Source organism: Thalassophryne amazonica, chromosome 19 (genome assembly GCF_902500255.1).
Source record: "Thalassophryne amazonica chromosome 19, fThaAma1.1, whole genome shotgun sequence".
Lineage (NCBI taxonomy): Eukaryota > Metazoa > Chordata > Actinopteri > Batrachoidiformes > Batrachoididae > Thalassophryne > Thalassophryne amazonica.
This window is the reverse complement of record NC_047121.1, coordinates 50,596,578-50,620,833: the sequence shown is the minus strand read 5'-3', so window position 1 is coordinate 50,620,833 and position 24,256 is coordinate 50,596,578. Positions and strand designations below refer to the sequence as shown.

At 40.5% G+C, this 24,256-nt stretch overlaps 1 protein-coding gene across 2 annotated transcripts in view; it reads left to right on the top strand.

Annotated features, from left to right (window-relative positions):
- The window catches only part of LOC117500973 (SERTA domain-containing protein 4-like), a 60,856-nt gene extending 37,253 nt beyond the window's left edge, over nucleotides 1-23,603 (top strand). The window contains exons 2-4 of one of the 2 annotated variants that reach the window (XM_034159765.1): nucleotides 14,187-14,359; nucleotides 19,514-19,632; nucleotides 20,783-23,603. In XM_034159765.1, coding sequence (XP_034015656.1) covers nucleotides 14,206-14,359; nucleotides 19,514-19,632; nucleotides 20,783-21,628 — 1,119 coding nt within the window. In that variant the 5' untranslated portion in view covers nucleotides 14,187-14,205 and the 3' untranslated portion in view covers nucleotides 21,629-23,603. Of the gene's footprint in view, nucleotides 1-13,763; nucleotides 14,360-19,513; nucleotides 19,633-20,782 lie in introns of those variants that run through there. The other variant, XM_034159766.1, reaches the window with a different exon arrangement.
- Nucleotides 23,604-24,256: the final 653 nt, after the last annotated feature.

Sequence of the window (24,256 nt, the reverse complement as noted above, 5' to 3'; positions counted from 1 at the left end):
CCCCTCTGCAAATCATTTATGGAAATTGTGGATGCATTAGGATTTTGGCAGTACATTCGGGACTTGACGCACATTAGTGGAAATACCCTGGATTTGGTTCTCGCACATGGTATTTCTGTCATGAATATTGACATCATGTCTCTTACATCAGTGGTTTCTGATCACTTATTAAGTTTACAGTTTCGCTGCCGTGTTTTGTGGAACAACAACCTTATTCATCACTACAGCGATGCAACAACTCCTCAACTAAGACTGAACTCGAAGCTAGACTGCCTGATGTCTTAGCATCACATTTGGCAAATACCCAATCAGTAGACAGTCTTGTGGATAGTTTAAACTCAGTGCTCAAAACTACAGTCAACATGATTGTGCCACCTGTGTTGAAACCATGCTCCCCCAAAACACAGTCACCTTGGTTCAGTGACTACCTGTGTGACCTCAAGCATAAGGCTAGAGGTCTAGAACGGAAATGATGTAGTTCAAAATTAGAAGTATTCCACCTTGCGTGGTGTGATGCTATCTTAGACTATCATATGACATTCATTTTGGACTCCGACGAGGGCGGTCGCATATCCTCCACTCTCCCTTATCTCTGTTCTCTGCCTTTAACCTTCAAGTCCCTACTTCACAAGACTGTGAATTCCTCAAATTATATTTGATTCTGGATCTATTGGACTACTATTGGCTTAACCATGGAATTGATCAGCTGGTCTCTGAACGCTGTTGTCACCATTTTTTCTACAAGAAGGTCAGGACCAAGGATCCTACCTGCTCAGATGGAACGTATCCTGCGGGCTATGTTCTTGACTCCTGGAGTTCCTGGCGTGTGGCATGCTTGGCGCCTTTCTCCGTTGAGGACGTCAAGGATTTTTTCATTTTTGGTCTCATGGTAGCAGGGCAGGTACTTTTTGGCTTATGTGCTGCCCTGATCTACTAGAAAATTGGCAAGACGGCGGCATCAAGAACCACGGCCTCTCGCTTGTCCGTCATGATTAACGAGGTTGGCAATGCAGTGCATCCTCAGACTGCGATGACTCTTGACCTCAGACGCAAATTGGATGACATCTTGGAGCAGATGTGTGCCTTGCAGTTGAAGCTGAAGATTTCAGAGGCCAGTGAATATTCTTAATTCATAATTGGGAATATTCTTAATTCATAATTGGGATTTGGTTGTGCAAGTGGAACTGTTAAAAAGTGTTTTTCACTGCTCAAACCATAACATTACTGGCTTATCAAGCCTGAAGGTCAAATTGCCCGACTGTTTTTCCTCCAGAGGGATTTTTTTCGGCCTGGGGAGCATTGGCTGTTTCTTATCTCACAAAGCCAATAAACTGCTTTTCACAGGACTGAGAATAAAATAGAAGACATTAGGTTAAACATATCCCAGTATGGCTCCAGCCAGCCACTACACCCTGCTTGGTAGTGAGGTATTACCTAGATCAGGGGTGCCCAACTTCGGTCTTCGAGAGCTACCTTCCTGATACTCTTAGTTGTCTCCCTGCACCAACACACCTGAATCCAATGAAAGACTACCAGGCTTATAATGAGCCTTTAATTTAATTCAGGTGTGTTGGAGCAGGGAGACAACTAAGAATGTCATGAAGGTAGATCTCAAGGGTCGAACTTGGCCACCCTGACCTAGATTTACAGAATTTGAGAGTATCTCTCTAGGCATGTTGATGAAACTCATAACATCAACAAAAAGCACAACCTATTTATTTGATTCTATACCAACAAAACTGTTTAAGGACCTGTGGCCCACTCTTAGGCCGACTGTGCTGGAAATGATTAATCTTTCTTTAACTTCTGGATCTGTTCCTAAATGTTTCATATCTGCAGTGATTACACCATTACTTAAGAAACCTAATCTTGACCCTAGTGTATTGAAAAACTATCGGTCGATATCAAATCTATCATTTTGCTCTAAAATTCTGGAAAGAGTGGTGTCACGGCAGCATGTGGACTATCTTACTGAGAATAATCTCTTTGAGCCACTGCAGTCTGCTTTTAGAAAATGTCATTCCACAGAGACAGCTCTCACTAAAGTGGTGAATGATCTTCTGCTTGCAATGGATTCGGACACCACTACGGGTTTGGTGCTGTTAGATCTCAGTGCTGTATTTGAAACCGTGGATCATCATATTCTACTTGATAGGTTGGAAAATCATTTTGGGATTACTGGGAGTGCCCTTGCATGGCTGCTGTCATACTTGACCAATCGTTCTCACTGTGTTTTGTATAGTAACACTACCTCTAACCTTAATGACATGAAATTTGTGGTTCCACAGGGGTCCGTCTTAGGCCCCCTGCTTTTCTCCCTTTATATAGCACCCCTTGGGCACATATTGTGGCGTTTTGGGATTACGTTTCACTGCTGTGATGATGATACTCAGTTATACATGCCGATAACTGCTGGTAATATAGTTCATATAAAATCCTTAGAAGATTCCCTTGCATCAGTGAGAAGTTGGATGTCAAGAAACTTCCTACTTTTAAACTCTGATAAGACTGAAATGATGGTTCTTGGTCCATTGAGACATTGGCATCAATTTGACCAGTTAACGTTTAGCCTAGGCTTGTGTGTTATATATCACACTGACAAAGTGAAGAACCTTGGGGTAATTTTTGATCCTACATTGTCCTTTGACCTTCACATTAGAAATATTACTAGGACTGCTTTCTTCCACCTCCGAATTATAGCGAAGATTCATCCCATCCTGGCTATGGCTGATGCCGAGACCCTGATTCATGTGTTTATCTCTTCTGGATTGGACTACTGCAATGTTCTATTTTCTGGTTTACCGCAGTCCAGCATTAGGGCTCTCCAACTGGTTCAAAATGCTGCAGCCAGACTTTTGATACGAAGGAGAAAGTTCGATCACATTACACCCATTTTGGCATCTCTTCACTGGCTTCCTGTCCCAGTGCGATTAGATTTTAAGGTTCTGCTACTCATCTATAATTTGTTCATGGACTGGCACCTCCCCACCTAGCTGGCTTAATTAAACCTTATGTACTGGCCCAGGCTTTGCATTCTCAAGGTGCAGGACTACTTAGTGTCCCTAGGGTGAATAAAAAGTCTGTGGGTCACAGAGGTTTCTCTTATCGTGCCCCTATTCTGTGGAATGATCTCCCTGCGTCAATAAAAGTCAGATTCTGTAGAGACTTTCAAGTCCAGACTTAAGACGCACTTATTTTCCCTTTCGTATGGCTCGCATTCTGGCATAGTATAGTTCTACGCTTTTTACTCTTTTAATTCATTTTATTAGTAAACAGCGTGCCACGGCCTCAACTTTACCTAAAGTCTGTGTCTTTTAGTGAAGCTTAGGGATAGTGGCCGGCGATCATCTTAGTATTTCTTCAGTTTTTCTTGTTGTTTAATGCTGACAAATTATACTGTATTTGTTGTCTTTCTGATGCCTGATTCTGTTTTTTTTTTTTTTTTCTCTCTGTTTAAGGTGCAGCTCCATCCAGAGATGGGTGTGGTATTTGTGCTGGAGACCCTCCTGTCCTGTGCACCAACAGCATTTCCTGTATATTCATTTTGTGAATTGTTCTGTCATTTGTGTCTGTGTCATGGCCCAAGCAGAGGGTCACCCCTTTGAGTCTGGTCTGTTTGAGGTTTCTTCCTCAGAGGGAGTTTTTTCTTACTGCTGCTCTGGGGGTTAGTAAGGTTAGACCTTACTTGTGCGAAGCACGTTCAGGCAACTCTGTTGTGATTTGGCACTATGTAAATGAAAATTGAAATTAAAAATTGAATTGTAGTGTTTATAAAATAGGTTGCTGACATTTTTCAAGGGTGGTAATAAATTAAGCAATGCGTTGGAATGATGTGTGAGTCCAGAATGTTTTTAAAACACGTTAATTATATATATATATATATATATATATATATATATATATATATATATATATATATATATATATATATATATAATGTTAATTTACTGTCTTAATGTATTTAGAAATTGTCACACTCATCTTCAACCACTTACCCGGGATCAGGTCGCAGGGGGACCCCAGACTTCCCTTTCCCGGGCCACATTGACCACCTCTGACTGGGGGATCCTGAGGTATTCCCAGGCCAGTGTGGAGATATAATCTCTCCACTTAGTCCTGGGTCTTCCCCAGGGTCTCCTCCCAAAGGACGCACCTGGAACACCTCCCTAGGGAGGCGTCTAGGGGGTATCCTTACCAAATGCACAAATCACTCTGATGAAGATGTGATGCTCACATCGAAACGTTAGTCCCTCTTGTTTGTTCAGCACCTTAATAAATTTTTCAGCACTTATTTCTGTGTTGCACCAACTGCTTTTTTCCTTTATAAAGATGATTTACTGCCTCCTGCTGGAAAGGCACAAGTTCAAAATGTAATTAGCTATGTGAGCTAATATTCATAGCTTCTTCAAAAATATTAGTGCTATCAGTGTTCCGTTTTGCCGCCGTTCATCCTTGACCCAAAATACATAAACATGCCAAACAGCAAATGTCAGCTGTGATCTGTTTGTCCCTGATTGAAGTTGCACACACGTACGCACATGCACGCACGCACAGCTGTTGACACAAACAGGATCGAGATCAAACACAATACAGTACATGTTTCACTCATGGTGTCAGCAACATAACTAAAGTGGCTAAACCTACAAACTACAAATCTCAATAAATCAATAACACTAACAACACTGTTAAAATAACATGAACCACAATAACATTTAAAACCTAAAGCTCCCATGGTACATTGCAGCACAACATCCATTGTTTATTGGTTAGCTACAATTGCTCATTTCTCCAAAAATATTTGTCCTATCAACTTTCAATGTGTGTGGCGTTCATCCTTGACCCACAATACTTAACCATACCAAATGGCAAATGTCAGTTCTCCCTGGTTTTTGCGTGATCAAGGCCATATACACACACACAGAGGACACGTGGCTATTACAGTATAGATTTAAAAGGATAGGAAGCACGGTTCCATACTATGCCAGTATGCTAGCCATACTGGCATACCCCAGAGAGGACATGAAAAACAAATCTCATCTGTAACATATTATCAGACACAAGGTCATCATTAATTCCTTGTGAAACTTTAGAGGAAACCACCCTCAAACAGGTTTCTACATGAACCAGATGCTGAGAGCAAAAAACAGGACAACATAACCTACACATGAAATGAAAAACCACTAACCGTCCCACAGCTAATGTCCTTACTGGTCATCTACTGGGCCGACGCAGATGCTAGACCTTGACGAGGACGCTCCGGAGAGGTTGAGACAGCTGTCTCAGCTGTGGTGAGTGACTCCGCTTGGGCCTGTGGCGGGCATGCTGGTGCCACTCGAGGCTTCCGTGGAGTGGGCTTTGGAGGCATCTGGGATAAGGCCGGACTTGGTGCTGAGCACGGATGTGATTCCAGTCTTTCAGGCTGAGTAGGTGTGGTCGGCTTCAGTGCTGATGCCCACCAAGGAAGTGTGACTGCTGCATTAGACAGAGTGATAGAATGTGGTTCTTCTGAACAGGCGGTGTAAATGTCAGATTTAAAAAAATTGATGGGATCTTCAATGTACAGAGGAACCTGGTCCTGCTTGAAATACACCTTTAAGTTTACCAGCTCTGGAATTGCGGTCACAACATCTGGCTCAGTTTGTCGGAGCTGACCGACTATCGACAAAACTTGCTGTCTGCTCTGACGTCCTGGTACTCAAAAAATAAGTCCTGAATTTTAAACAGCAGCATAGCCGTGTTCTGGAGCGCTGACTGCTCTGCCTCTGATAAGTCATCATCTTCAAGGTCGCTTTAGTCAGAATCGCTATCAGCGCTAGGGATGGGTATTGAGAACCGTTTCCTTTCGGGTATCGTTAAGAAATGATGTGATCCACCAATATCAATAAGCTTTTTACTTAACGATTCCCTTATTGGTCCTTCAGAGTGGCCGTTGTTTTTGGGGGGTGTTTGTCAGGAAAATTCTAATTTCTCTGATTACAGACCCTGCAGTGAGTCTGTAATCAACTTTTCTGCAGCGCGGCTTTGCTTTGAACCTTGAACCAATCGAAGCAGTGATTCGATCATTGCTTCGTTGATAAATTTTCTTCTTTCGCTTTCCCCCGCTAAAACCCTAAAGAGCATATGGCTGTGAGTATTATTTACCTTTTTTATGTTAAACTGACCTGTTATGGTCTTCTAAAACAGTTCATAGATGTATTTTATAACTTAAAAACGGGACCGATGCTAACACGTTAGCATGTCTATGGCATTTTCAATTGTTAAAATTAGCATTAAGCAGTTGAAGCTGTCAAGCGTTTGTTGTCGTAAAAGAGTCAAATGTATTACAAATTGTAATATTTTTTTAATTTATTTTTGTTTATATATTAATAATAGCAAGCACAACAATAATAGTAATAATAACTAATCTAATGATTATATACAATTTTAGAGAAAGAGACAAAAAGAACCTGAATAAAAACACAACAGAAAATATAAAACCAACTAACAATGAACATACATAAATAAATACATACATACATACAGAAATAAATGTTGTTGTTGTGAACACCTAGTGACTCTTACACCTCCATTTCATCCCTGTCTTAAGTTTAATGAAAGTTTGTTTCCGTCAAACCATATTTTCAATGTGTTAATTTCTTCAGTGATTTTCCTCCAGAACTATCTGTCAAACTAGAAAACTGCTGCATCCTAGTAAGAGCAGAATACTACTGGAATGAATTTGAATAAGAAAAGTTGGGTTTTTTACCTCACTAAATGGATGCTGCACTCACTGCAGTTTGTCTGGAATAGTCCCAGACTGCATTTCAGAGCTTCTAGAATTCAAATATTTTCGTGCGGGTGGTGTTGGGGGTAATTTGGGGTTTCAGCTTTTTTTGTTTTTCACCACTTTCATCCCTGAATATGTCAATCGTGAGTCACTTTTGTGCAGATTAAAGTTACTAACTGGGACTCCTGTCTTGTTGCGAGAAAGAAACGAGAATCTTCCTCTGTTCTGTTCACGCAGCTCCAAACACTGCGCGGCTCTCTGCCGAGTCAAGTTAGAATGATAGAATCCAGTTGGAATTAATAACTTCAAAGAGAAACACCGTTTTGTTTATTTTTATTTGTCCAGAGATCAAGGATACAGTGACCAATTTCATAGTTATTTACTTTAAGACTCAATGAAATAAATAGAAAACCTGTAAAGCCTACTTTTAGTACAAAATTCATAAGATGTATCAATAAGGGAATCGATAAGGAATTGGATCAATAAGCAGAATCAATGATGGCATCAATATCAATAAAATCTTATCAATACCCATCCTTAATCAGCACGCAGGTGTTCAGACAGCAGGTGTTCCTCAGGGTGCTTAACCCAGCTGGGAAGTCTTTCCTCAGAAAAAATATTGTCCAGATCCTGAATTTCAGGAAAGAGTTCGTACAGCCACCATTTTTGCTAGATTTTTGCTGAGCACAGACAGACGGACGGACGGAGAGTCTTCACAATACCCAATGGCCATATTTGATGGCCTCGGGCAAAAATACAGCACATTTAATCAGAGAGTTTCTGCATTATGACGATGTTAGCACATCAGTTAGCTTCCTCATGACCTTCTTGTATTTGTGGGGTGAAATGGCCTAAAAATGGCATTTTTACACAAATAGCTAGTTTTAATGCCAGTTTCACTAGCCGCCAAACAATGCACACAAATGTGTGGTGAAAATACAACCCCTGGCAAAAATTATGGAATCACCGGCCTCAGAGGATGTTCATTCAGTTGTTTAATTTTGTAGAAAAAAAGCAGATCACAGACATGACACAAAATTAAAGTGATTTCAAATGGCAACTTTCTGGCTTTAAGAAACACTATAAGAAATCAGGAAAAATAATTGTGGCAGTCAGTAACAGTTACTTTTTTAGACCAAGCAGAGGGAAAAAAATATGGAATCACTCAATTCTGAGGAAAAAATTATGGAATCATGAAAAACAAAAGAACGCTCCAACACATCACTAGTATTTTGTTGCACCACCTCTGGCTTTTATAACAGCTTGCAGTCTCTGAGGCATGGACTTAATGAGTGACAAACTACTCTTCATCAATCTGGCTCCAACTTTCTCTGATTGCTGTTGCCAGATCAGCTTTGCAGGTTGGAGCCTTGTCATGGACCATTTTCTTCAACTTCCACCAAAGATTTTCAATTGGATTAAGATCCAGACTATTTGCAGGCCGTGACATTGACCCTATGTGTCTTTTTGCAAGGAATGTTTTCACAGTTTTTGCTCTATGGCAAGATGCGTTATCATCTTGAGAAATGATTTCATCATCCCCAAACATCCTTCCAATTGATGGGATAAGAAAAGTGTCCAAAATATCAACATAAACTTGTGCATTTATTGATGATGTAATGACAGCCATCTCCCCAGTGCCTTTACCTGACATGCAGCCCCATATCATCAATGACTGTGGAAATTTACATGTTCTCTTCAGGCAGTCATCTTTATAAATCTCATTGGAACGGCACCAAACAAAAGTTCCAGCATCATCACCTTGCCCAATGCAGATTCGAGATTCATCACTGAATATGACTTTCATCCAGTCATCCACAGTCCACGATTGCTTTTCCTTAGCCCATTGTAACCTTGTTTTTTCTGTTTAGGTGTTAATGATGGCTTTCGTTTAGCTTTTCTGTATGTAAATCCCATTTCCTTTAGGCGGTTTCTTACAGTTCGGTCACAGACATTGACTCCAGTTTCCTCCCATTCGTTCCTCATTTGTTTTGTTGTGCATTTTCGATTTTTGAGACATATTGCTTTACGTTTTCTGTCTTGACGCTTTGATGTCTTCCTTGGTCTACCAGTATGTTTGCCTTTAACAACCTTCCCATGTTGTATTTGGTCCAGAGTTTAGACACAGCTGACTGTGAACAACCAACATCTTTTGCAACATTGCATGATGATTTACCCTCTTTTAAGAGTTTGATAATCCTCTCCTTTGTTTCAATTGACATCTCTCATGTTAGAGCCATGATTCATGTCAGTCCACTTGGTGCAACAGCTCTCCAAGGTGTGATCACTCCTTTTTAGATGCAGACTAACGAGCAGATCTGATTTGATGCAGGTGTTAGTTTTGGGGATGAAAATTTACAGGGTGATTCCATAATTTATTCCTCAGAATTGAGTGAGTCCATATTTTTTTTTTCCCTCTGCTTGGTCTAAAAAAGTAACCGTTACTGACTGCCACAATTTTTTTTCCTGATTTCTTATAGTGTTTCTTAAAGCCAGATAGTTGCCATTTGAAATGACTTTAGTTTTGTGTCATGTCTGTGATCTGCTTTTTTTCTACAAAATTAAACAACTGAATGAACATCCTCCGAGGCCGGTGATTCCATCATTTTTGCCAGGGGTTGTAGTTTTAGGGCATTTTTGATTAATAATTTATGCTCAGTTAACATTAGCATGATAGCCTTAGTTTAGCAGGTGCTCCCACCATGAACGGCATAAAATAAAAGCAACAGCACACATTTATGGTTTGTTGTGTTGAGAGACAGTCATAAAAGTCTCACATTTCTCTGAGTCATCCACATTGCAGCGCCAAACTGGGCTCCCACAACCACTGTGCAGCGAGCACACCAACCAAAAATATGAACAACTCTGTGTTCGTGCATTAGCACAGTGGTGGGCACATTTCCGATAATCCGATAACATAATTAGCGAAGATAATGTTTTCATTATCGGATTATCTTTTTAGATAACTTTAAAAACCATTATCAGACTAATTATCTTCCGATGAATTGTCGTCCGATAACTTTTAGACCGTTAAGGTAGTAAACCAAGCTGAACAACAGCAAACATTTTTAAAATTTAAAATCAGTTGAGACCTACCTCTTGAAAGTTTCCTAAGAGATGTATAGTTCTGTTCTCTGCAAACAAAAGTCAGCTAGTTTCAGGAGAAACCACTCTACCCTCTGCAGACAAAGAAGAACTGGTCACAAAAAAAGTCATTTTCTTTAATATCATGCTGATATGCTGGCAATATCACCCAAGTCATCCAGAGGCATACATTTTTAACTTATGGTTTAAATTTTAACCAAACTAATTTTGGACAAGTTATTTAAAATTACTGTCATGCCTGAAGTTTTATAAAGTGAAAACATCAGATATATGTTTTAGTTTTAAAGTAATGTGCTAATTTTTTTTTTTTTTTTTACAAATTAAGTTTAAAAACAAAACAACAACAACAGCAAAAAACATTACAAGACAGCTCTGCGGTGTTTGCACAGGCACAGTGCGAGCGGTTGGATGTAGCTCTTGTAGCTCTTCAGGCGCAGGATACACTCACTCAGGATACACTGCCGACCAGAATAATATCAAACAGGTTTGATTTTCATTCGACCATACGATTGGCAATCAGGAGGTGATCGTGAGATGTTGAATGCAGCTTGTTACTCCATGTACACTACACGATGCAGGATGTGTGATTAACCTGAAATTTCTCACACGAATGAAAAATCATCTGAAAAAGGACCAAAACTTGCACAGTGTAAAGCCAACATTTATGTGTCAACACAATATTGAGTGCACGTTTTACAACATAAAACGTGCGCACATTCTCTCCACATGCAAAACATTTTGCGATGACACTTCCAGGGCTCCATAAAAATGCCTGTTTTTACAAATAAAAAATGTAATATTTTTAAAAAGCACATTTATCTGTAAACACCAACACACGACACACGTCACATTAAAGTGTTGGTTTACATAATGAATGACTGAACCAATCAGTGTTTAGCAGAGGCACTTTTACCCACTTTTACTTTTGCGATCTGTCTGTGTTTGTTACAAAACCTCAGAATTAGTGCATTATTCAACATTAAAAGATATATGTTATATTTTAACTTTGTACAAATGACAGAATTGACATTACTGGAGTTATTCTATCAGTATTCACACAAAACCATACGTCAGTATGACTTTATTTTTCAAGACCTCCGCCTGACCGGAGCATTGTGATTGGTAGAGAGCTGGCTTTGTGGCTGCTCTCAGGGCACCTCAGTGCCGTAGCCGTGTAGCTTCCAGAAGGTGGCAGCATGTTCAAACATAGAAGTACTGACTCATTGGGTCTTTTGTCGCATTTTATCCTTCCGAAAGTGATCATGGTGTTTAAACTCAAATTCAGTTTGTTAGCAGTTGCAAATGTACCAGAGACAATAGTGGAATTTATTGGTTATCTGTAACTTCCGATACATTTTTGGGTGGTTCATCGGTTTATCTTTATCAGAGATAACTTTTCAGTTATCTGATTATCTGTTATCGAAGTTAATTTTTTGGTTATCTGTGCCCACCAATGCATTAGCATCATAACCATAAGCGTAATTTTTTATTTAAAAATAATCCCTGAATCTGTTCACATTATTGTCTTCTAGACACTTCCTTTTGAAAGCACGCAGTTGACACAGCTCTGTATTTATGGTGTTTTATGTCAAACATTAAATGCGTTGAAAACATGTAGTTTTGTAAACCAGATTTGAATGACCAGTGAAAAAGGAATTTGGAGAAATTTCACCACAATAATCCGTATCACCTCAGTTTAAACCTTCAACTGTATGAATCACCCATTTGATGAAAGATATTTGCATTTTGTGACATTCATAATGTAGCCATATTTTTATTGGTTTAAAAGTGAGTGAAAATACGTTCAGATGGATATCAACCTGTTTTCAACCAAAAATCAATGTTGAAATTATGTTTTGTGCTCACTGGGTTATATGTGGTTGCTTGAATGGTACCGAACAAGGAATTAATGGTTCTTCTGCTGCTCACGTCATAAGTGGCTTTGCATGTCAGCTAAATGATTAAAAATATAACCTTATGTAAATATAAGCTTAGATTCAGTTTATCATACTGTTGGTCCCGATAGCTATACAACATCAGGCGGTGGTGTTCCTCAAGCTACATGTGTTGGATTAGTCTGTTAAAAGCCAATGGTTGAAATAAAACTGTTCATCTAAGCGATGCGGGAAGCTTATTGAAGCAGGCGTTTTAATCAGCCACCCAACAGGAGTGAGGCTGACATGGTGTTGCCTCGTTTTAGTCTGTCAGGAGTGGTTGTGGGTGATGGCATCTGTTCACCCCACTAAGTGGAGGAGACTCTGACAAAGACGTCTGACTGCTGATGTCTTCTTTCCCTTGTATGTATATAACCACGCTAATATGAATCTCAGAAGATTCATACCAATAAAAATGTATAAAATTACTAATCTTGTAACAGGGAATTTCTGCCCCATGACAATTTTAAGGGGTACCACCAAAATCAAAAGAGAAACTGACAAAACACTGACAAGGCCACACTGCAGATGGAAATCTAAGACAGCCACCAATCAATTGAATGGGCTACCCAGGGCCTGCTTTAATTTAGGACAAGGCCCAAACGAAATTCCAATACTTAGTCTACTCCAGTGGACCACCCCTCACCTAACATATTTCTGTCCACCAGATGTGGATTACTAACTGCATCTGGACTTAAGAAAATATGCGGATAGAGAATCTTGGGCTCCTGAACCCTGACCGTTGTGCCTGATTGCTGAGCTTTGATTGTGACCATTCATTTTTCATCCTGATCACTAATCTTTGAACCTTAACACTGACTGATAATCCTAATTGCTAACCTTGGATTTCTTAAAGTAGGCAAAACCTAGATTAGGATGCAAATGTGAAAGGTGGAGAATAAAACCAACAGTGGTTTATTTTAATGAAGATTGCTGAATTTGCAATGGCAGAGAGTGGTCTTGGCTGTGGCATGGAGTTGAAAGCACTGGAAGTTCTTGGAGGCCAGGTGGGTCCAGATAGTTGCCAGTGGAGTGGCAGTGTGCACAGAGGTTCTATATATACAGGACAAAAATGTTAGTTGATGGAATACGTCAGAACAAGCAGTTACTTAGAATGCTGCACTAGGAGCCAAAGTGTACAAGGAGAGAGAACAAACTGAAGGTGGACTGATAAACCTGTGTAAAAATACTGCTTGCTCAATGGAGGTGATGACACTCTGGTCTGCACAGTACCAAATACAGAGTACAGGGACACAAAACAGGATCCTGACTTTGGATCTTGGTTTCGATTTCATTTCAGTTCTCAGTTAATTTCATTCATACCTCATGACGCTTCACACAAGGTCTAACCTTACCAACCCCTAGAGCAAGCACACAGTTGACAGTGGTAAAGAAAAAACCTTCTGTTGATATTGAAGAAGAAACCTCAAGCAGACCAGACAGAAAGGGGTGGCCCACTGCTTAGGCCATTCTAACAATTGCAAGGATTTGCAAAATTCTACAAAGCTGAAGAAACAGAAAACAGGAAATCAAACAACATAATAATATAAAAAAAAGATTAGAAATCCACTCAGGCTTTGGCACCACAGGCAGGGATCATCCAGCATTCCTCATGCCGTGAGTGGGCCTGTTCTCGTGACAGCAGCATGCAGCACCTGCTTCAGGCCTTGTTTCTCACAATCAGTCCGGCTCCTTGCGGTTGGGATCTGTCATTACTGCAATCCTTTGTGACATCACCCCTACCTTGTACAGAGAGAAAAAGAGCAGAATCAGTCAGCTGGAAAAAACTACACCCAAGATTTAATTCATCAGCAGTAAGTCGACAGGAAAACAGAGAAATTACTAAGGTGATTGTGGCCGCTAACCCTAAGCTTCACTAACAGACCCAGAATTTAGATAAAGTTGAGGCCGAGACCTGTTCTACTGCAAATAAAATGACTTTAAAGGGACAAGAAGCATAGTAACATACTATGCCAGTATGCTAACCATATGAAAGGGAGTATAGAGGCATCCTAAATCTAGACTTGGAAGTCTCCACACAGTGACTGTTTTATTGAAGCAGGGAGATCATTCCATAGGTGCATGATAAGAGAAGGCTCTGTGGCCTGCAGACTTTTTATTCACCATAGGGACACAAAGGTCCATGCTTCTTTTCCAGCCAGTGCAATAAATACTGGCTAATTTTTGTGTAATCCTGCCAACCACCAAACCAATCTGAGTGATGATACAAACACCTTGTCACAGGTAATCATTTAACTTATATAACTCAGCTAACTTTATCAACCTTTTGGAGGTTTGATGATAAAATTGTGACTGAAGCAGTGATGGACCAACCTTGCCTTTCAGGTGATTGTTTGGACTTTGTTTTTCTTGGTTTGCAGATCTGAATCAGCGCAAGAGATGACCCTTGTTTTGTCCATGAATCCATTCTTGGACCCAGAGGGAGACCCTCCGCTCTCTGCCTATCAGACCATATGGGAACTGGAGCACTGCACTAAGATCTGCCTGTCCAGCTCCGACCCACCACACACCTCTGAATTGCAGTTTACACAAAGTAAAAACAAAAAAGCACACTCCCTTTTTTTGCTTGTTCCTTCAAACTCAATTTAACCCCAAGTTACTGTTGAACAGTATGTCTCATGTCCCTGTCCTTGGTCTATTTGATAACTTCATATCTCCTCTGGGGCGGCGGATGCCATGATGCATTGCCTTTTGACTTATCACGCCACACAGACAGAACACAGTTTTGCTTTTACACATACCGTTTCAGATAAACAACATGAGCAGGTCACCCGCAAATAAATGTCAAATACAACACTTCAACCAATCACATAGCTCTACTGATCCACCCACAGGGCAACGGCCCGCCTAGCTCGGTGTGGGTTGAGAGCAGCTGGAAGACGTAGGTAGAGCACTGTGGGAGGGCAGTGTAAGGTCAGAATGTTTAAGTTGTGGGGAATTAACTCAAAAGACTCAAAGATTGACAGGAGATGGACTTAAAAACCAGATGCTGTATTAAAAGATGCCCACACTGAACAAGAGAGTCACCATTTACAGCGCTGGGAGCTTGACAACAGACGTCTCATGCATCACTGAGGCCAAGCTCCCCGACTTCCTTGCTATAGCTGCCCTTAAGCCTGTCCTGGGCCGACCCAGGTGGAACAGTAACTTCCTACTGTCTAGAAACCTCCTACTTTTAAACTCTGATAAGACTGAAATGATGGCTCTTGGTCCAGCGAGACATCTGGATCCATTTGACCAGCTGGTGCTCAGCCTGGGTTCGTGTGTCATACAACCCCAATTCCAATGAAGGTGGCACATTGTGTGAAATGCAAATAAAAATAGAATACAATGATTTACAAATCCTCTTCAACCTATATTCAATTGAATACACCACAAAGACAAGATATTTAATGTTCAAACTGATATTTATTGTTTTTGTGCAAATATTTGCTCATTTTGAAATGGATGCCTGCAACACGTTTCAAAAAAGCTGGGACAGTGTTTACCACTGTGTTACATCACCTTTCCTTCTAACAACATTCAATAAGCGTTTGGGAACTGAGGACACTAATTGTGAGTGTCATGTTTGGGTATAAAAGGAGCATCCCCAAAAGTCTCAGGCATTCACAAGCAAAGATGGGGTGAGGATCACCACTTTGTGAACAACTGCATGAAAAAAATAATCCAACAGTTTAAGAACAATGTTTCTCAATGTTCAGTTGCAAGGAATTTAGGGATTCCATCATCTACAGTCCATAATATAATAAGAAGATTCAGAAAATCTGGAGAACTTTCTACACGTAAGCAGCAAGGCCGAAAACCAACATTGAATGCCCGTGACCTTTGATCCCTCAGGCGGCACTGCATTAAAAACTGATGTCATTGGGTAAAGAATTTTACCGCATGGGCTCAGGAACACTTCAGAAAACCATTGTCAGTTAACACAGTTTGTCACTACATCTACAAATGCAAGTTAAAACTCTACCATGCAAAGTGAAAGCCATACATCAACAACATCCAGAAACGCCGCCGCCTTCTCTGGGCCCGAGCTCATTTGAAATGGACAGACGCAAAGTGGAAAAGTGTGCTGTGGTCTGATGAGTCCACATTTCAAATTGTTTTTGGAAATCATGGACGTCGTGTCCTCTGGACAAAAGAGGAAAAAGATCATCCAGATTGTTACCAGCGCAAAGTTCAAAAGCCAGCATCTGTGATGGTATGGGGGTGTGTTAGTGCCCATGGCATGGACAATTTACACATCTGTGATGGCACCATCAATTCTGAAAGCTACATCCAGGTTTTGGAGCAACACATGCTGCCATCCAAACAACGTCTTTTTCAGGGACGCCCCTGCTTATTTCAGCAAGACAATGCCAAGCCACATGTTGCACGTGTTACAACAGCGTGGCTTCATAGTAAAAGAGCGCGGGTACTAGACTGGCCTACCTGCAGTCCAGACCTGTCGCCCATTGAAAATGTGTGGCGCATTATGAAGCGCAAAATACGACAACGGAGACCCCGGACTGTTGAACAACTGAAGTCGTACATCAAGCAAGAATGGGAAAGAATTCCACCTGCAAAGCTGTATTCTGTTTTAATTTACATTTTACACAACGTCCCAACGTCATTGGAATTGGGGTTGTGCATCACACGGACAAAGTTAGGAACCTTTGGGTGATTTTTGATCCCACATTGTCCTTTGACCTCCACATCAGGGTTGTTATTAGGACTGCTTTTTTCCATCTGCGATATATAGCGAGGATCCAGCCCATCCTGTCTATAGCTGATGCTGAGACCCTGATTCATGCTTTTGTTTCTTCTAGACTAGATTATTGTAATGTCCTATTTTCAGGGTTACCGCAGTCCAGCATTAGGGTCTTGAGCTGGTTCAGAACACTGCTGACAGACTTTTGACAAGAAGCAGAAGGTTTGAACAGAACATATCACACCCATTTTGGCATCTTTACACTGGCTCCCTGTCTCTGTGAGAGCAGATTTCAAGGTTTTATTATTGATTTATAAGGTTGTTCATGTACTGGTGCCGTCTTATCTGGCCAATCCGGTTTAACCCTACGTCTCGGCCCAGGCTTTGCGGCCACAGGATGTGGGACTTCTCTGTGTTCCCAGGGTGAAGAACAAGTCAGCAGGTCAGAGGTTTTTTTTTTTAATCATGCACCCGCTCTGTGGAACGGTCTTCCTGCGACCGTGAAGCAGTCGGAGTCCGTGGACATTTTTTAAGTCAAGACTTAAAACCTATTTTTATTCTCTTTCTTATGAAGTTTTAATTTTTTTTTTCTGTTTTATTCTTTTACTTCTGTTTATAATTATGTACTTGATTTATTTATTTAAATTTTGATGTTGAACTGTTGTGTGTGAGGTGCCTTGAGACGGCTTTTGTTGTGATTTGGCGCATTATAAGCTGATTAAATCGAAATTGAATTGAAATCAGTGGATCTATGTGATTGGGTGAAAGGTGTTGCGTTTGACATTCATATGCGGTGACTGCTCGCACTGTATTATCTGAAACGGTATGTCTAAAAGTAAAACTGTTTTGTCTGTGTAGTGTGGTAAGCAAAAGAACAGTACGCATTATGGCCTTCCAGAGGAGATATGAAGCTAGGCCAAGAACATGGTCATGAGACACACTGTCGGCGTTATGGGTCACACTGCCCAACAACGGCTTGCAAGCTGTCATAGCAACTCTTTGTTCAGTGAAGGCATCATCTTTAATATGACAACTGAATTTGAAGTCCGTTTCCTGTCAGTCTTTGAATCTTCTCAGTTCGCTCCCCACATTAAACTAATGGGGGCAGGAAAATCCCCAACATTACTCAAAAAAAAAAAAATCAGATTAGTTACTCGAATAGTTTGGGGTATTTTGGACCATATCCTGGCTCTTGCCATTTTCTCTACAACTCGAGTAGCTGGACAACGTCAAATTTTCAGATGTGGGTTTGGTAGTGAGCTAATTCCAGCGTTAGCAGTTTGAGAGTAAAGGCCACTTTGTGGCTTTTATTGTGAAACACATTCAGGAATAGGGATGGGTATCAAGAACCGGTTCCTTTCGGATATCGTTAAGAAATGATTCGATCCACCGACATCAATAAGCTTTTTCCTTAACGATTCCCTTATTGGTCCTTCAGAGTGGCTGTTGTTTTTGGGGGTGTTTGTCAGGAAAATGATAATTTCTCTACATTGATTACAGACCTGCAGTGGGTCTGTAATCAACTTTTCTGCAGCGCAGCTTTGCTTTGAACCTTGAACCAATCGAAGCAATGATTTGCATGGATTTGCCTTATCCTAATTTTTACCTGCTAAAACCCTGAAGACCATATGTCTGTGCGTAATATTTAATATTTTTTATGTTAAACCGACCTGTTATGGTCTTCTGAAACAGTTGATAGATGTATTTTATAACTTAAAAATGGGACCGATGCTAATGCGTTAGCATGTCTACAGCGTTTTCAATGTTAAAGTTAGCATTAAGCTGTTCGCATCAGCATGTTTGTGTTGATTTGTTTTCTGTATAATTAATGGCTCAGCCTTCGCTGTCATAAAAGAGTCAAATTGTATTTTTTTTATTTTTTTTTTTATTCATATATTGATAATAACAGCAACAACTAATAGTCTACATAATAGACAGTAATAGTCAATAATAATAGACTAATAATGTTACAATACAATTTTAGAGAAAGAGACAAAAAGAACCTGATGCAACAAAACACAACAGAAAAATAAAACCAACTAACAATGAAAATAAATAAATACATATAGAAATAAATGTTTCCTGTGAACACCTAGTGACACTTACACCTCCACTTCATCCCTGTTTTATTAAGTTTAATGACAGTTTGTTTCAGTCAAACCATATTTTCAATGTATTAATTTCTTCAGTGATTTCCTCCAGAACTATCTGCCAAGCTAGAAAACTGCTGCATCCTACTAAGAGCAGAATACTACTGGAATGAATTTGAATAAGGAAAGTTGTTTTTTTTTCTCACTAAATGGATGCTGCACTCACTCCAGTTTATTGTATGGAACAGTCCCAGATTGCATTTCAGAGCTTCTAGAATTCAAACATTTTCCTGTGGGTGATGTTGGGAGTAATTTTGGGTTTCAGCTTTTTTTTTGTTTTTCACCACTTTCATCCCTGAATATGTCAACCGTGAGTCACTCCTCCGTTTTGTTCACACAGCTCCAAACGCTGCGCGGCTCTCTGCCGAGTCAAGTTAGAACGAGAGTCCAGTCAGAATGAATAAATTTAAAGCGAAACGCTGTTTCAATCAAATGACACATCTTTCCAAACATTGTAATACAAACAAACTCCAATCAATCAAAATGTTTTTTCCTCCAAAAACGAAACGTCCTGCGCTGTCGTGCAGCAGCCGGCTGAGGGTATGGAGTGACATTCATGCCAAAATGTCTGAAAGGAAATGCTTTTGACAAAAACTACAGATTTTATTTATTTTTATTTATGTCCAGAGATCAAGGATCCAGTGACCAATTTAAAATGTTGTTGACATAGAAAACCTGTAAAGCCTACTTTTAGTACACAGAAAATTCACAAGGGGTATTGATAAGGGATTTGATAGGAATCGGATCGATAAGCGGAATCGATAATTGCATCGATATAGATAAAAACTTATCAATACCCATCCCTGTTCAGGAATTGTTGATTTGCAGTGTCTTTTTTCCATCTGTGCAGAACCACACTGTATACGAGTTCCTGATAATGTTTCGCTGTCACGGATTGCGTACTTCAAGAGGAAGTTTGTCGATGATGACGATGACCCTCGCTTCAGTATCAGGAGTTACTGTCAGACTGTAAGAATTGACACTCGCAATCCACAGTCATGCATAAGTTTGCATACACCTTGGTTGAAACTCTCAAGAACCTTGGGACTTGATGATGACCCGCATGTTGTTTGTGATACCTTTGACTATAATTTTAATGCCACTTTAAAAATTACAAAACATTCCAGAAGATTCCAAACACCAATGGAATTACTTGTAAAATGCTAATTTGATGTCAAATGTGGAGCTTTTGGCGGCATTTAGGTATTTACTTGTAGAACCAGCGCCTTCTTTCATATGTATGGCCTGATTATGGCATAATTTTGTGTTGTGGGTGGTGGCTCCAATATAACACGTGCCTTAGGTGCGAGTATGGCAGTGGCACCATCAGTGTTGCTAATGTTACTGAGCTGTCAATTCTTGAAAATTAGTACTAATGGTGCTAGCATGCCAAAGAAATAAATTTCATTTACTGAAAATGCTGAAGCACAGCCTTCATAGAATGACTCAGAACAATTATCTGCACACAAAGCCATATCTCAGATATTTGTAATAATTAATGTTCAGAAAGGAGCTAGCGACGTGCTAGTGGCTGGGCACTTGGATGGCAGACACCCATATTGAAGTGCCAATCAGATCAATCATGCCCCTAATTATGCATAATTTTATGGTGTAATGTAAACTGACTTATGGCAGATTAATGTGATGCCTGTGGCACATTTAATTATTTACAGAATTTATACATGTGCTTCTTCCCTGCAGTCCCTGTTCTTCAGGTTGTCCATTGTCTATGCTTCTTTCTTTTTCCCATAGTTCCACTGTCAACATTCTTTGACCTGCTCAACCTACTTTCATGTACTTTCTTAGAGTTTTCCAACTTTTGTTGGTCCCCCGGTTTTCTCATTTGTTATTGTGCCGAACTGTAATTCCACACATCCATCTCAGCATTTGTGTTTCTGCTACATCCAGCTTCTTCTCCTGTATTCCCCTCAATGAATAAGTATCACCCCCCAACATTATTACTGACCTGTAGTCCTCATTTGGACCCTTTTATAACCTCTCCCAGTTGTTTGAAGATGATTCATCTCAACAGTAGCCTTGGTCTTCTTCATACTTGATCTCTGTGCTCTCTAACTACTTGAGTGGTGCTCTGTAGGTCTAATGGGATAATTCCTTTCAGGTTGCACCCGTTTTGGAAGAGCGTACCCATGTGCTGCGCCTATCCCTGGAGAAGATGCAATTCATAGATGACCCTGAGACCTTTCTCAGACGTTCTGTCCTTGTTAACAATCTTCTTCGGCGTCTCCGAGCTGAGATCCTGCTCCAGAGTGCTGATTGGTGCTTCCCACCCAACCTAGCATTCACCAGCAACTGTGTCCTGCCATCCAGCACAAGCCCTGGTCACCAAGGATTCCACAGGGCAGTTCCCTCCCGGATCTGTTTACTGCCCCAACCGGGGCCACCTTTCCGTAAGCGCTTTCGAATGGTCCGTGGAGATCAAGGGGAGCTTCGGCCTGACTGTTCTCAGAGATGTTGCTGCATCTATGCAGCTGCAGGACATTACCTCCACCTGCCGTTTTCAATGTATGATGCAGCAATTTCTTCCTGCACATCAACGCCACACTCCTCCCCCTTGTTCCATCTAACTAACCACAGTAAATTGGGATTGACAGTCTCCATAGAAGAGCATGATGACGAGGATGAAGATGGTGAGGAGGAGGAGAATGAAGAAGATGACGAAAAGGAAGAAAATGAAGATGATGATGAAAGAAGAATGGCTGGATCTTCCCTTTATGTGTGTAGGGAAAAATTTAACTGGAAAAGTAGGACTCGGACCTTGCCTGACCAGAAGCCGGAAGACATGACAAAGGAGGACTGTTGTGTGGTGGACAGGGTGGAGGAAGAAGAGAATGGAGAGGAAGAGGAAGAGGAGCAAACTATAAAACCTTGTCTTTGGGACTCTACGGTTACACAAAGACAGCTGCCCAAGGCCAGCATGTGTCACCACAGGGATCACAGACAGTGATTGTTTGAGAATTTTGTTACATTTGAAGTTGTTTTGAGAGTTAATGTCAAGAATAATTCTCCTTAGACATGAAACCCCTAAAGTACAGAATCTGCAGCGTAGAATTGAAAATGGAACATTGCTGGCCACTTTTAGCACTGAAATGTCTCAATTAAGACATGAGCTTATAATGTCGCAGTAAAATGCATCCTTCATTATTGTGTATGTCGTGTGTAGTACTAGTCTTGTACATTACTACACAATGATGTGCACCACGTTAAATGTTCATATTTGTTTAAAGTTTGCCTGAATGACACTGATGATTGTGCCCACAGAAAATGTTGCAAGGAAGTGACTATTCTCAAAAAACTAGTAGTTTAGCGTTCCCACAATTGTTCACACATCACAGTTAACAGCATCATAAAATGGCAGCCTTCAGATGTAGCTACCAAGTTTGTTCAGCTGCTCTCACACCTGCCCAAGTTTGGCACCATTTTGTGCCGTAACTGAGCAAACTACAATTCAACATACTTGGACTGATTTCCCCAAGCAGCTCTCTCTTGGCTTTGTTTGGTGCAGAGTCCTCTCAACCAGGCACACTGCTTGGCAATAATCTGGAGAAATCTTTTTTTTTTTTCTGCTTTAACTTTGTGGGCATCCTGTCACTATGGCGCCATGTGTCCTTAGTTCAGGATGACACAGGGCAGGCTCTGCGCAATTAGATTTAACACCATTTAAAGTTGGTGTACACTTTGTCCTCCACTCGTGATATCTTGGGGTAGTTTTTTTGTGTGTTGATGTGAAAACTGGTTGTGGAATTGCACCAATTCTGCACCGTGCTGAGTGGCTGAGTTAACTTGGAAGATGAACCAGAGGTCGGCTGAGTGCAATAGGGCTGTGAATTTATGAAACTTGAAACATGTTCAAAGCCGGCATGAGTTTATCCAATCTTTCCCAAGTTGTGCTGATCTATGCTGAGCAGCATAGATTAGCAGCATAGCTTCCCTCCGGGACGCACATAACTGTGCCAAGGCACTGCTCGGAAAAAAAAAAACTCAGCATCAGATTTGGCCAGGAGTAATTGTTGCATTAGGAAACAGCATTTAATAATCTGGACTGAGAGCAGCTAATGCACTTTAGCTAATGCTCAGATGCATGCAGAATTACAAGTGTATTATGGTCCCACTGAGACTGAGAATTTGCTCTTGCATGAGTGAAGTTGTTTTGCTATGATGTGAACGCATATTGAGGTTGCATGTGTTGTGATCTTAAGACACTAAAGTTCCCTGTTGCACTGTCTGTAAGACCATTTTCAAACCTCTTAAGCACAAAACTGAAGGTACCAAATAACACTGGTTTGAGGTCTTATTTTCAGGACCCTAAACTATCGTTTGAAAGGAAGGATTCAGCACATACTCCTGAGGGTGTGCTTATGGGTGCATATTAAAGCTAAACTGTAACAGTTGCTTTTCCATTGGTAGACATGATGTGTGCCTGTCGAGTTTGGTCACAGACAAACAATGTCCAGTATAAATAGTGGTTTAAAAAAAAAAAAAAAAATCCATCTATTATTTTTACATCCTGTATCAGGCAACTGAGAGTGATTGTGCTGCAGCAGCCTGGTGGCAGAATATGTATTGTTGAAATTATTTTAACTGACAACAATCATAAATGTTTAATTGTTAAAATTCAGTTTCTGCTAAGAAACTGTTAAGTGCCTTGGTGATTTTACAAATATAGGATATTGTGTGTTAATATAATTGTGCTTGTTGCTATTTTTCATTCCGAATTGGTATATTTCAGGAAAGCAAGACATAGGCATACAAAAAAAGGGGATTCCTTAAAGGGGACATATTTGTACATCTTTGGTTTTATAATTACGGTGCATTCAGATAGTATTCACAGCGCTTCACTTTTTCCACATTTTATGTTACAGCCTTATTCCATTTAATTATTTTAATTTTTTTCTTCAAAATTCTACACACAATACACCACAATGACAATGTGAAAAAAAATTTTTCTGAGATTTTTGCAAATTTATTTAAAAAGAAAAAGAAATCACGTATATATAAGTATTCAGTCTTTGCCATGAAGCTCAGAGTTGAGCTCAGGTGCCTCCTATTTCCACTGATCATCCTTGAGATGTTTCTACAGCTTAATTGGAGTCCACCTGGGGTAAATTCAGTTGATTGGACATGATTTGGAAAGACACACACCTGTCTACATATAAGGTCCCACAGTTGACAGTCAGCACAAACCAAGCATGAAGTCAAAGGAATTGTCTGTGTATCTCTGAGACAGGATTGTCTGGAGGCACAAATCTGGGGAAGGGGACAGAAACATTTCTGTTGCTTTGAAGGTCCCAGTGAGCACAGTGGCCGCCATCATCTGTAAATGGAAGACATTCAGATCCACCAGGACTCTTCGTAGAGCTGAGCATCATGTTTGGAGGAAACCAGGCACCATCCCTACAGTCGAGCATGGTGGTGGCAGCATCATGCTGTGGGGATGTTTTTCAGCAGACTAGTTAGGAATGAGATAAAGATGAATGCAGCAATGTACAGAGACATCCTGGATGAAAACCTGCTCCAGAGCACTCTTGACCTCAGACTGGAGCGACGGTTCATCTTTCAGAAGGACGGTGACCCT